Source organism: Cetorhinus maximus, chromosome 8 (assembly GCF_964194155.1).
Source record: "Cetorhinus maximus chromosome 8, sCetMax3.hap1.1, whole genome shotgun sequence".
In the NCBI taxonomy this organism is placed as follows: domain Eukaryota; kingdom Metazoa; phylum Chordata; class Chondrichthyes; order Lamniformes; family Cetorhinidae; genus Cetorhinus; species Cetorhinus maximus.
In genome coordinates, this window is record NC_135886.1 from 84,093,820 (window position 1) to 84,107,633 (window position 13,814).

Here is a 13,814-nt window from a genome sequence, read left to right on the forward strand (position 1 = left end):
AGGAAGGGGCAGACATTAATGCAAATTTAAAATGCCTCATTATAAAATAGGAGGGAAAATTTCCATGTATTTGGAGTGCACTTGTTATAATTAGCTAGCTACAAAGAGCAAACACCAGAAAGCACTAGCAACAACATGTCCTTGTATAGTCACTTTAAATATAGAAAAATAGCCGGTAGTGCTTCACAGGAGGTGAAAAGAAAATGGACACTAAGCCAAAGGCGTAAGCTTGCTCAAACAGGTGGATTTTGAGGAGGAGGAAGGAGACCTAGAGCAGCATTTAATAGAGGCAACAGTGGTCTCCCCTGCCCTCTGGAGAGCTAGCGTGAGCCTCACATCAGCTCTTTTCAGGAAGCTCATTAAGTGTCAGTTAGGCACTTAACTGGGCAGTACCAGGCTTCTCCAGGGTCAAGGATCCCGGGGGCGGAGGTCCCACCCACCGAGAACTGCCAGCCTGTTATTCATTGCTCGGCAGTGCCTCTGGAGAGGCGGTGGCGCCTCTGAGGCCCAGGATTGCTGAGGACTCAGGCGCAGGTGAGTGAAAGCGAGGGCGCGGTGGGATCGTGAAGGGTTGGCAGCAAGGGGATGGGGTGGCTCTCGCGGGACCCTTCTTCCTGATATCGGGCCCCATGATCAGGCACTGAGTGTCTTTGAACGATGGTCCCCAGAAGCCCATAAGCAACTCCAACCGAATTACTTTTCGGGGCTTCATGCATAGTAACTCCCCCGCCCGCCACTGGGCAAATGCCAGCAGCAGCAGGACGAGGTCCTTAAGTGGGCATATGGGTCTTGCCACTAAGGACTTAATTGGGGTGGAGGTGGAAAGGTGGAGGAATGCCCACCCACCACCCTCTCACCCTGGTTAAATGCCCCTCCCTCCCCCAACAACCAAACTCGCCACGGGGGAGGGCATTAAATTGCACCCGTAGAGCGAAGATTAAGGATGGAAATTCAGAACATTTGAGCCTAGATGGGTGAAGGCATGCCACCAGCGGTGAGGCGAAAGGCAGGAAGTAAACAAAAGTCCAGAATCAATACGATGCGGGAGGGGGTTGTAACAAGTTACAAAGATAGGGATGGGCTTTCAGAGTGGTAACCAGGCTCAACAAGTTCTCATTAAAAAATAGATATGGTCAAAGTCTTTCTCAGAACCTTTTCTCAGAAACTAATAGACTAAATTCTGGTAAAAAGATAGATAACAGAGTTCTGCTTAATAGGATCACCCATTTAGGAGCATCAAATTGTTCTCGCTGAAAGAAATTACCTTTAGCAGACTGGCCCATAATCATGTCCCAAATTATTACAAATTGCACTCCTTTTGAGATTGCATTTAATTTAACAGACTTTCAACACCTTTCCACAATGGAATACCGATTGCTCAGTAAACTGGCATCTTACTTTAGTAACACAACAGGCATGAATATAATCCCTTCCTCCCACCAAAAGAGGCAGACCTAATCACTGGAAGCAGTGATGCAATAAATATGGAAAATTGTAGTTAATAATGATTAATTATATCATTAGCCATTCAACATCTCCTGTGTTGCATAATAAATAACATTGACATGAGCCTGGTCTAATGAAACGCTATTCTATTGATTTTAAATTATAAAATACATTCGGATAATGTTTGCAAACCCCAGCCTATTTAAAGGTGGAGAATCCAATTTAAATATGCTATAAAGAAAGTGCCCATTTTCAAGGTTGGCATGTTCAATATGTGTTTCACTTGATTAATAGCAGTTTGTAGAATTTTTTAAAAAAAAACTTGTTTCTCTAATTTCAACACGTGCCTTAAGTTTAAAACCCCAACCGTTCAATTCACCAATGCTGTCTTCATCAGCTTCTCCACCAGCTACAAAGTACTCTGAACTCCTTGGCCCATATTTCCTCCTATACAAGGCCTATACAGACATCTTTCCCCTTTTTGCAAAAATGCCCAACCTTCGAACTAATTGACTTACGAATCCATATCTTTATTTTGAATGGCTTACAACCCATTTAAACTATCACCTCCAGCTGTGTGTGACTACGTACTCTTGATTCATCTGCACTGGATTACTTTCTACCTACTCCCTCTCCTGCATAAATGGCGGCTGTTCTCACAGTAACTGCTAACTCACCAAATTTTTGGTTTGCCATTTCTCTTCTTGCTTTCAACTACCTAAAAACTGCGCTGTTCAAACTTCTCCCTCCCATCCACCCATAATTAGTTCAGCTTTCCTTGTTCCATTCTTTTCTTCCACTCTATAAAGACTAAAATATTCTTCTTTACACAAGGATTATTAAATTGTTGAATTTTACACACTTTTTGAAAAGGGCAGACTAAAAGGATAGATTAAATTTCTGTACAGCAAGTGCTGTATAATAAACAATTGTTTTCTATGTAATTTCTCAGCAGCCTAGTTTTGAATTTTTAAAATAAAATCTTTAAAATGTTGCAGAATGATTCAATGTCATACTATGGATAATGGCGTCAAGGATGCAAGTGGGTCTTGTTTCTGCATTTTGTCACGTGGGAAAGAATAGGTATGGAAGTCACATCAGGCCAACCTGAGCATTCAGATATTTGTCATTCTGTGACCTTAGGACCTTTGACAAATACTTCGGGCAGAATTCTGCCCCTGCCAGGGGGGAAGTTTAAAAGCGGGCGTGCGCAGGCACGCCTCCGATTGGCGCCACCATTTTACGTGGGCGGGCTAATTAAGGCCTGCCCAGCATGACGTCCACCAGGAAGAGCTATGCGCTCCCTGTGCGGTTGGGGGGAGTGGGATTCCCTGAGCCGAGAGTGCGCTCTTTCGCATTTGCGCACGAGAGAGCGCATTCATCTCCCTGAGGCTAAGTGCTGCCTCAGGGAGATCGGCTGTACAATAAAAAAAATCCTAAAAATAGAAAAGTTTCCCTGACATATCCCCTCATGTGAGTTGGGATATGTCCATCACTTTTAAATACACTTTATTAAATTTTTAAAAACCTACATGAAACCTCATCCCACCCGTGGATGAGGTTTTATGCTTTTTCTAATTCCCGCCAGGGCTCCTGGCCTGCCCGCCAACCTTAAGGTTGGACGGGCAGGCCCATTAATTAGTTTAATGACTCTGTCAGTGGCCTCAATTGGCCATGGACAGGTCGGCGGGTGCACAGCTGATTCTGCTGAGATCCTGCCTACCTGAAAATATAAATGGGTGACGTCGGGAGTTCCGCCTGACATCATCCCGTGTCATTTTACGCGTCAGCAAGCAGGCCACCCCCCCCCCAGCTCGTCGAGCGGGAAATCCTGGCCTCAAACTGGCATCCAATAGAAAATAACTTGACTGTCACAAGACATTTTCTTATCGGATTTGAAATATTATCATGCTTCTGGACCAAACAGGATTTTCTTCCCCTATTTGGGAAAGTGTAGCTGAGCAGTGTGGGTTTCCTATTTTCATTTAGGAAAGTTCTCCAGTCCTTCACAAATGTCACAGTTCCTATTTGCTACAATTATGTGATCCATTCTTGGCCAGTTACAAAAAATAGAGAAAAAAAAGTCAGCCATCAAGATATAGAACCTTTGAAAACTGTCCTATTCTCCCAAAAGATTGGTAACCCAAAGCATTTGTTAGTTTGCAAGTGTTGAGAATGGAAATTAGATCAAATTTATTTAAATCAATTGACCTGATCAGAGGTGAACATTGAGAGAGGAAAAAAATTACCATGGGAGGTGGGATCTCAAAAAGTTTTGCTGTTTCAATTTGGTTAGAGGACAGTGCTGTACTTAAGATGGGAATATTAATAGTCAGCAAAGAGACAGAGTGAAGTTATAGGAAAAAAAAAATGCTTTGCTCACAGGCTTATAGGTCTCTGCTGTATTACTGAGGTTTAGTTGCTCTTATTTCACTATTTATGTAATTGCACAGGGCCTGCTGAAGGTGGCTGTAGACAACGCACGTGTGCAGGAGAAGCAGATACAACAGGAGAAGAAAGAACTCAAACTGGAGCTGTTCAGGGAGAGAGAAATGAGAGAAACCTTAGAGCGACAACTCACAGCAGAACAGCACAATAGAGGTAGGTCTCATGGAAATCAAGCAGAAATTTTACAGCCCACTCAAAGCTTAATGCTCCTCTTGAGTCTGAGTTGGCTTGTTTGACTCTGTTTAGAGTCAACAATAGCTGCGCAAGATGGAAAAGATTGTCAACTCGGCAGAGATTAAGGCCCTTATGGATGAATGTATCTCAGCGCAAGTTCCTGACAAAGGAGTCCAGAGTGTGATATTGCCACCTTTTCCAGCAATATCACCAGACTAAGTTTGCCAGCACAAATGATCTAAGCAGGTGCCAAACCTCGATGTTGTGGAACAGGGAAGAATCCTTGGGATAACTATATGTCTGTGATACTGCAGCAGGTTTTAGTCTAATCAAGTCCTAGTTAGATATTGTTTTTCAATATTTGACAAGAAAATTTCTTTGTAATATTTATTGCGCAAGGGAGAAATTTTAGATCATTTATCAAAAAAGCAGTTTTATGAAAAATAATGGATATGGATAATGATTTTAATTTTTGAAGTGCATTCCTATCCTGACTCAGTCCAAGTGTTACAGCAGGCAGATGGTAAATGCCAAGCTGCCCAAATCCCAGAGGGACACTTGAAGAGGGACACAACTATTTGCAATTTGTACTTATTTCGAGATGTGAGCTTTGAATTCAGTGAAAAGGCCACCAAGTCTTATAGGTTTTTTACAAAACTAAATTAAACCTTTATTAATAGAAGAAATAATTTTAAGCAGATATATAGATCTACAAATTACCACTAGGATAACTTCTAAATCCCCTAATTAATCTAAACCCCAGTTACAGCTCCATTAAGGCAACAGTGCGAGACATATATTTTAAAAGACCCAGGCAAAGTAACACACCCTGAACAGTCAAATTCAAAGTGAGTTTTTCTCAGCTTCAGTTCCTTGTAGACAGCAGCTTGAGGCTTAGATGCCGGAGGCTTTTCACACTTGTGTTAGATCTTAGAATGCCTGCCCTTAAACACAACCTTTGCTCCTTTATACATACTTTCCCCTTTGAATGCAAATTCCCATTGTTTCGCTATGTTTTTGGACTTTACCACTCTAAGAATAAAATCTATCATGGTACCAATTTTACCACTGAGATGGACATGTTGCACCTTAGCAGGACCAGGACTAACATCCTGGTGCTGTTGGGAGTAAACCCTCTAGTTTAAACCAACTAGATTGGCGGGGGATGGGAATCTGAGAGGGAGCTCAGGCTGTGGAGAAGCAAAACTAGTATCGGGAAGTAGAAAAGTAGTAAGCGAAAATAGAAACCAAACAAAGTGAAGGCAAGTATCAAATAGGATCAGAATGCAGAATAATTTTAAAAAGACAAAGTTAAGGGCACTCTATTTGAATGCATGCAGCATTCACAATAAGGTAGATGATTTGAAGGCACAAATAAAGGTAAATGGGTATGATATAATTGCCGTTACAGAGATGCGGTTACAGGGTGACCGAGACTGGGAACTGAATTATCAAGGACATTCATCATTTAGGAAGGAAATGCAAAAAGGAAAAGGAGGTGGGATAGCACTGTTAATAGGGGACGAGATTAGTACATTAGTGAGAGAGGATCTTAGAATGAAGGAACAAGATGTAGGATCAGTTTGGGTGGAGCTAAGAAACAGCAAGAGGCAGTTGTTTATAGGCCACCAAACTGTAGTGGTAACGTTGGGGACAGTGTAAATCAGGAAATTAGAGCTGCATGTAACATGGGTAATACAGTAATAATGGGCAAGTTCAAGTTCAATTTACATATAGTCTGGTAAACCTAATTAGCAATCATGCTGTTGAGGATGAATTCCTGGAGTGTGCACGAGATGGGTTTCTGGAGCAGTATGTTGAAGAGCCAACTAGGGATCAGGCTATTTTAGATTTAGTATTATGTAATGAGAAAGGGCTGGTTAATAACCTTGCTGTATAAGAACCTTTAGGAAATAATGACTATAATATGATGGAATTTTTACATTAAGTTTGAAAGTGATATAGTTCATTCTAAAACCAGAGTCTTAAATCTGAACAAAGGAAACTGTGAAGGTATAAGGGGTGAGTTAGCTATGGTGGATTGGGAAAATACACTAAAAAAATTGACGATAGGCAACAGCTAGTATTTAAATAAGTATTACATGCTCTACACAAATATGCATTCCTTAGACACAAAAACCCAACAGGAAAGGTGAATCAACTGTGGCTAACAAGATAAGTTAAAGATTGCATTAGATCAAAGGAAGTGGCTTATAAGGTTGGCAGAAAAAGTGGTAAGGCCAAGGACTGGGAGCGATTTAGAGTCCAGCAAAGAAGGAGTGCATTATTTCGCCAACTCTCTGCCACGAGAGTGCCAATCCCAATATAGTGTTGAGCATACTAAATGAAATCAGTCTACTGCCAACTACGCCTAGATGTAGCAGTATAATTTTTCCTGCATCAATTTTAAGTTCTTGTTCTGATTAAATTATCAACTGCTAGCAAACTGTGGTACATCGATTATCTATCGTTCGTTCAAATTTGCATCCAAGTAACATGTTCCTTGGTAAATTTATTTATATGGTTTAGTGATGTTTTATTCTCCACCACATAACACTGATAAGTAATAGTTTGCCACTAACAAGTGGGACTCCAGCTGCTGAGCTTCGTAAGACTGATGCTCCTACCACCATCAGAGATCTAAGAAACATGTCTCAAATAATATTATTAAAAATACAAGCCAGCTCGAAATCCTATTGCATGGATATATGACTATGAAGTTTGCTCGTCTAATATTTTAGTAAAGGTGGCAATGTGTTTAAAATGGGTTAACAACTTTGTTACATAGAATTTATAGCATAGGAACAAACCATTTTGCTCTATGCTGGTGTTTCTTCTCCACGAGTCTCCTCTCATTCTACATCATCTCATCTTATCAAAGAAATGGGATATATTTGGTGTGAAGTCTCCCATTGATGACATAGCTCAAATTGATCACTTGGTGGAGATAAGAGCACCCACGTTCTAAAATACTGCAGATATACTGTAGGAGGAGGAGGGTGGAGGAGCACATGTAGCTTTGACAGTTTACTAAACAGCTGTTTAAACTTGTGCTACTGTTCAAAATAAAAGAATCTCTCCACTTAATATTGCTCATGTAGGGGCAATGGCAAGTCTAACTGGAGCAGTTCGGAATCTTGTCCCCTTCTGGCTGCTGGTTCATGGTCTAAAAAGTAACTTACAATTTCAACACCAGTGACTGCTCTCAGCTGCTCAACAACACTGCTAACCAGCAATTTAAACAGCTGAGTATGTTCAACTTCCATGTACAGCTTTGACAGCTGAATTTTCCTCAATTGTCAGTTTCTGATTTCAGCAAATGGAAAAAAACATTTACAGGATTATATCTGTCCAATCATTAGAAGGTTGTTGGCATCTACCCCCTCATCTGCAGTTCACAAATTCAGAATTGCTCTGAACTAGATCAGAGAGGATATCCTATTCATCCCCTATTATGGGATTAATTTATTTATTAACAAAACTGACCTATTTTTGTGGGAGAAGCATTCTAGAATAATATATATTATATACATCCAATACTCAAGAAATAGAAGGTGTAGGTTTTCTCTTGTCATATGTTACATATTTCCAAATTCTTTAAATCAGCTGTAACTATTTTAACAGCATTGTACAGTTATATGAGCTTTAATACTTCTAACAATGTAACCATAATAATAATTACAGAAAACGCTGGAAAAACTCAGCAGGTCTGGCAGCATCTTTGGAGAGAGAAACAGAGTTAACGTTTAGAGTCCGTATGACTCTTCTTCAGAGCTAAAGATACAGCAGCCGCAGTATTTTGCTTTCGATTTATATTCGCTTTTAACCATAATGATATCTGTGCTCTCGCTATCTCAAGATTGTAGCAACTAAATAGTTTGAGGAGATGACTCAGATGCACTTAACAACAACTTTATATTGTACCTTTAACGTAATGATATGTCCTAAGGCGCTTCACAGGAGCATCATAAAACAAAGTATGAAACCAAGCCAGATAGGGAGATATTGGGTCAGATGACCAAAAGCTTGGTAAAAGAGATAGGTTTTAAAGGAGCATCTATAAGAAAAGCAGAGAGGCATTGAAGTGTAGAGAGGGAATTTCAGAGCTTAGGACCTAGATAACTGAAGGTGCAGCTACAAGTGGTGGAGAAATTACAATTGGGGATGCAGAAGTGGCCAGAATTAGAGGAGTGCAGGTATCTCAATGGGTTGTAGGGCTGAACCTTTAGTTGAAGGGTCAGTCACAAGGGGACACAAGTTCAAGGTGAGGGGCAGGAGGTTTGGGGGGATGTGAGGAAAACTTTTTAACCCAGAGGGTGGTGACGGCCTGGAATGCGCTGCCTGGGAGGGTGGTGGAGGCGGGTTGCCTCACATCCTTTAAAAAGCACCTGGATGAGCACTTGGCACGTCAAAATATTCAAGGCTATGGGCCAAGTGCTGGTAAATGGGATAAGGTAGGTAGGTCAGGTGTTTCTCACGTGTCAGTGCAGACTCGATGGGCCAAAGGGCCTCTTCTGCACTGTGTGATTCTGTGAAGGAGATTGCAAAGATAGGTAGGGCTATTGCCATGGCCATGGAGGGAGTTGAAAACAAGGATGAAAGTTTTAAGATCAAGATGTCGCTTGACCATGTAGGTCAAATGTAGGTCAGCAAGCAAAGGGGTGATAAGGAAACGGGTCCTGCAGTGAACTAATAAATGGGCAGCAGAGTTTTGGATGACCTCAAGTTTATGGGAGTAGAATGTGGGAGACCAGACAGGAATGCTTTGGAATAGTCAAGCCAAGAGGTAACAAAGATATGAATTAGGGTTTCAACAGCAGGTAAATGGAAACTGGGCAAATTTGGGGAATGTTATGGAAATGGCACGCTTAGTGATGGCAGGAATGAGGTAGGAAGCTCATCTCAGGATCAAATGTTGCAAACAGATTGATTTAATCTCATTTTACAAGTCCAAATATCATCCTGCTCAAGGATGCCTAATCAAAATCATGATCTCAGCTAGAAAATGCAGCTGCACATTGACTGATAATAGACTATGGACTGACCAAAGTAGTAATGTTTGAAGCAAGTGATTGCATTCTGTCATTAGAGTAGTCTCTCTTCAACAAAGTCTGCAGCCTACAGTTCTCTAAATAGTGCCATCTGACAAAAGTTACATTTTAAAGCGCAATTAATAGTAATTTGTTGCCCCTCATTTCACAAAGTGGACAATTGCAACTCCGTCCATGTTGTATAATTTTACCATTTTTATTGGCAATACAAGGGGCACTAATAGAACTTTCAGGACTTAATTGAAAAAAATCCAATCTGATCATAATGGTACACATTAGTGGGATTAATTTTTGAAATCGAGAAGGATTATTTTATTGCATGTGTCTGCGTTGGTTTCTCATCCTATATCTTGCTATGTCAAAGGTACAATCCCCTTTTTCTTATTATAAAAAGTCCATTTATTTCTTTCTTTAAACCTTTCTAGCTCCATCATTGTATCTGGAACTAAACAGTACTTTTAGTTCCACATGAAAACTTTTAGAGGAGCACCCCAAGCCTTAGCCAGCACAAGCTGTTTTGACAAATAAGTGGTCTTCAGATGCATTGATAAGAAGCTTGCCTAAAGTGGTTTTCTGCTCCAGATCATCCCATCTTGAGTTGGCCATCCAGTGGCACTCAGGACGTATTTCAAATGTAGGATGGGCTATTTTGAAGAGTTTGCTAATGAAGCAATGTTTGATTATCCAATGCTATCAAAAAACCTTGATATTGGCACATTCTTTGAAGAGAAGCTTTTCAGAATTCAACATAGACATTAGAAATCAATAGAAGGCAGCAGAGAGACTGCAGGGGAGAAGCAAACTCTATCCTGGTTATTGAGGAATTAGTCATATTTTTCTATTGTTATCATTTTCATGTAAAGATTCCCTAAAGTGGAAACATATGCTTGTTTCAGAAAGATTAGGAGATTACATGTGCTTGAGACAGAGAATTTCACTCTAGGCCATAGGAGGATTTCATTGTTACACTCGTACGTCGTACTACCAGGCTGGTGGATCCCAGGAACATAAATGTAGATTTAAAAATCCATCCTGTCTTGGAACTATATCGCCGTTTCTTGACTGTCGCTGGGTCAAAATCCTGGAACAACCCCTGTACCTACACCACGTGGATTGCATCAGTTCAAGGCAGCAGTTCACCACCACCTTCTCAAGGGCAGTTAGGGATGGGCAATAAAAATGCTGGCCTAGCCAGTGACACCCACATCCAGTGAAAGAATAACAAAAAGTTGACCATCAGACTGCTTAACAGGATGAATTACACCACTGAACCCAAGGAGATAAACGCAGCAGACCCAACTTATTAACCACACACAGAAAATGTTGTTCACACCATATTCTTTCCATTTATCCCATCATTCTGGTTCCATTTTCACCATTTTCTTTTTTAATGCAATTCCCGAAACTTGCAATTGGGAGGTGCTGATTTCTTTAATTAGTTCCCATAGCTTTCAGATTTCTCATGACACAGTCAGATTTTCATGTTTTTGTAGCAGGGTATGCATGAGGAAGACAGTGCACATTATGGGGTACCTGCTTTGATTTCTGTGTCGCTGCAATTGTGTGCTTCACAAAAAATCAGTCTATTACATTAGATTGTCAAAAAATATTGAAGACAATCAACTGGAGAAAAAAAGGATAGTTAATGTGAATAAACCAGCCGATGTGCAATGTAATGTACTATTATACAATTGCAGTGTGAACGTAACATATTCTTTACAGATTTAGATCCTGATAATGGTGATAAAGACTTTGTATCATTATAAAAATTATGGTGTTATCCAATAAAACATGGGGCAGAATAATACGGGGTGGGGGACGTGTTGATGGATGGTAACCCCCACCCCCCCCGCCCCCCGCTAAAACCACATTGGTGTGAAGTCGACCGGCTCCATACCAACAAGCCCCACAGCAATAAAGTGCTGCGGGGTTCATTAACGAGGGCAGAGTGGGACTTCCACTCCTTATTGGTGTGGAAGCCCTGCCCTCTGGAGCTGCCAGCCAACCTGATTGGCTGGCAACTCCATCAGTCCTGACAGTGCCAGGAAGGTGCAGTGGCAGCTGCTGGGACTGCAGCTGAAGAGAGGAGCCCAAGGCCTAGCATCCCCAGAGCAGGTAAGTCCAGGGTCTTGGGCCAGGAGGGTTAGGGAGCATTAAGGAGAGGGGCAGTAGGAGGTGGGGAGGATGGGTTTAAGAGAGGGAGCGGGCAGGAAGGAAGGGAGTTTTGGTCTAAAGGGGGCTGCCCTGCGATTGCCTTTCACCTTAAATGGTCATTTTAACATGGTGGGCAGGCTGCTAATTTCAGTATTATGGGGGGGTGAGCTCGGGGTGGTGGAATGGGTGGTGGGATGGGTCCCCCCCCCAAAGCCATGGGAAGCACACCCACTAAGTGAGACATGTTGGGAAAGCTGAAATTAGCAGGAATAAACCAGGAATATAAATCTGTGCTGAATATAAATCTCTTTTGATTCAAACAATAGGTTGTGCTCGGTTAAGATTTAAGACTTTTGTATGTGATTCTATAAATTGTTCAAGTATGCAGAACATAAAACAACATGGAAATGATCTTGGGCATGCTGAGCTTTCAGCCTTATGTGAATTTTTAAAAAATACATTAAGCCAATTGTTCCAAACTTGTATTTTACAAATCTAGCAACAATTCAAAAGCGACTGAAGAAAGAGAAAAAGGCAAAGAGGAAATTACAGGAGGCGCTCGAATTTGAGTCAAAGCGACGAGAGCAAGTGGAGCAAGCTTTACAACAGGCCACATCGACAGAAAGTCTCAGGGTGCTCAATGGTACGGCTCTCATCACTTTATACGCAATGCAAGTCTTATGAATGAAAATGAAACTGGGTGGAAATGCACATCAGGGCCCATCAAAAATTAAGAACAATAATGACAGGTAGATTAACAGTTCTGGTGTAGGCACTCTGTCAGAACTGATGAAAGGTCAGCATTAACTCATCTTTACTCATTTGGGGAGAAAGAACAGTTAATGTGAATAAGTGTCATACAATTAGACAGCAAGAGCAAACAAAATCTTTACTGAAAATATTCCAGCATGTTCTCTTTTTACCCTAATCCCTACACAATCTTCATTGTGAGTTTGAGTTCAATGGGCACCTACCAGAACAACCAGTTTATATTCCAAGAATAAACCCTGCATTATTAGGCTACCTATTCTATTATCCCCAGACAAGGGTGTGTACCAGAAATGCAAATCATTTTTTCTTTGAGCACTGAATTAAGTTTCTTCCTTTTTCATTGTAGAGGACATAAGGAGACACAGATTACACATTTTTAACTGTTAACATGCTGGCCATATGGAGTTGTTTATTCGGCAAATTAGGTATAAATATTAACTGAACCATGACGTTGAGCTTTTTAAAGTTCATTATTGAATATAAATTTAAGGTCATTGATTTTCTGTTGCTACGGGGAAATGGGGAGCGTTCTTTGCATAGCCTTACATAGGGGGCTTGTATTATGATTGATTACTCAGTTATGGATGGAGGACTTGTACAAACAGCAGACGTGAGGGAGTATAATGTGCTGATTTGTTCCCCTGATTATTTTGTCAGGTGCAAATAAACATGAAATTTTCTTTTAATTATATATTACTGCACAAAATGCCAGTAACTGCAAAATATATAAAGGAAGATTAGTAAACATTAAAGAATTGCCTTCATGCAGGGAAAATGATAGCAGGCTTCAAGGGCATGTAATCCTTAAATCAGAATATTAATAACATTTATTTTTGATTAAGTATTGTGCAAGATTATAAAAGGCAGAAGTTCGATATAGTTTCTGAATTTGCCTCATCTTTTTAAGGCCAAAACAGTCACTTTAGTAGAGTTAGTCTGCCTAGTGACTCATCCTGCGTAGAATAGGTAGCCTAATAATGCAGGGTTCATTCTGGGAAGATAAACTGGTTCCTCTCATCCAAGAATAGCCACATCGAAAATCTCTCAGTGTGAAGATAATAACAAATGAATTAAATGATTTTTTGCACATGACTTGGACTCATTTCCAAATTGTGTTATAGCTTTTCATTATGCATAATGAACACATTTTAATTATAGTCACACACATTCTGATGTGTGTAAAAATTACCCTCGGAACATTATGCACATTGTGGATTTGATGAGATCAGAGGTTAATAGAGTTACTGAACTGTTGGAACTAAACCCTTTTGCTCATTAGTGATCACATGATAAGTTGCCGTGCAAACCAGAGCTCACTCTTCTAGTTAACCTATCGTATTACATACAGAAGTAATCATTACTTTTAAAGAAGATAAAAATGTGAAAGAAAAAAAATTAGGCAGTTGAAAGTCGACATCGACTGATTTAATCTTCTTGTTTTTAGATGCAGTAATTCCCGAGATGGAAGCTGAACACTGTGGGACTCAGCTTGACACAACAGCAACAGTACAAGGTGGGCGCAGACTGTATCCCATACAAAGTAGTGAAATTCAAGGGCCTTTTTGGGGGGATTGGGGGTTGGGGAGTTATGGCGGTAAACGAGGATTAGGTAATTTTAGCATTGAAGGATATCACCGTCTGCTTTGCTGTTTGATGATTTGAAACAATGAAGCAGATCAAAAATAAAGTTTTCAGCAATCTTCAACAACTTAAAAATCTGCTGAAGTTCACTGTTGGGTAAAAGAACAGCCTTAACACTTGAACCAGAAA

At 40.6% G+C, this 13,814-nt stretch overlaps 1 protein-coding gene across 2 annotated transcripts in view; it reads left to right on the top strand.

Moving 5' to 3' along the window:
* The window catches only part of dacha (dachshund a), a 389,808-nt gene that overhangs the window by 345,171 nt on the left and 30,823 nt on the right, over window positions 1-13,814 (top strand). For both annotated transcript variants that reach the window (XM_078547218.1, XM_078547219.1), the window contains exons 8-10: window positions 3,900-4,047; window positions 11,773-11,916; window positions 13,489-13,557. In XM_078547218.1, the coding sequence (XP_078403344.1) occupies window positions 3,900-4,047; window positions 11,773-11,916; window positions 13,489-13,557 (361 nt within the window). The remainder of the gene's footprint in view (window positions 1-3,899; window positions 4,048-11,772; window positions 11,917-13,488; window positions 13,558-13,814) is intronic.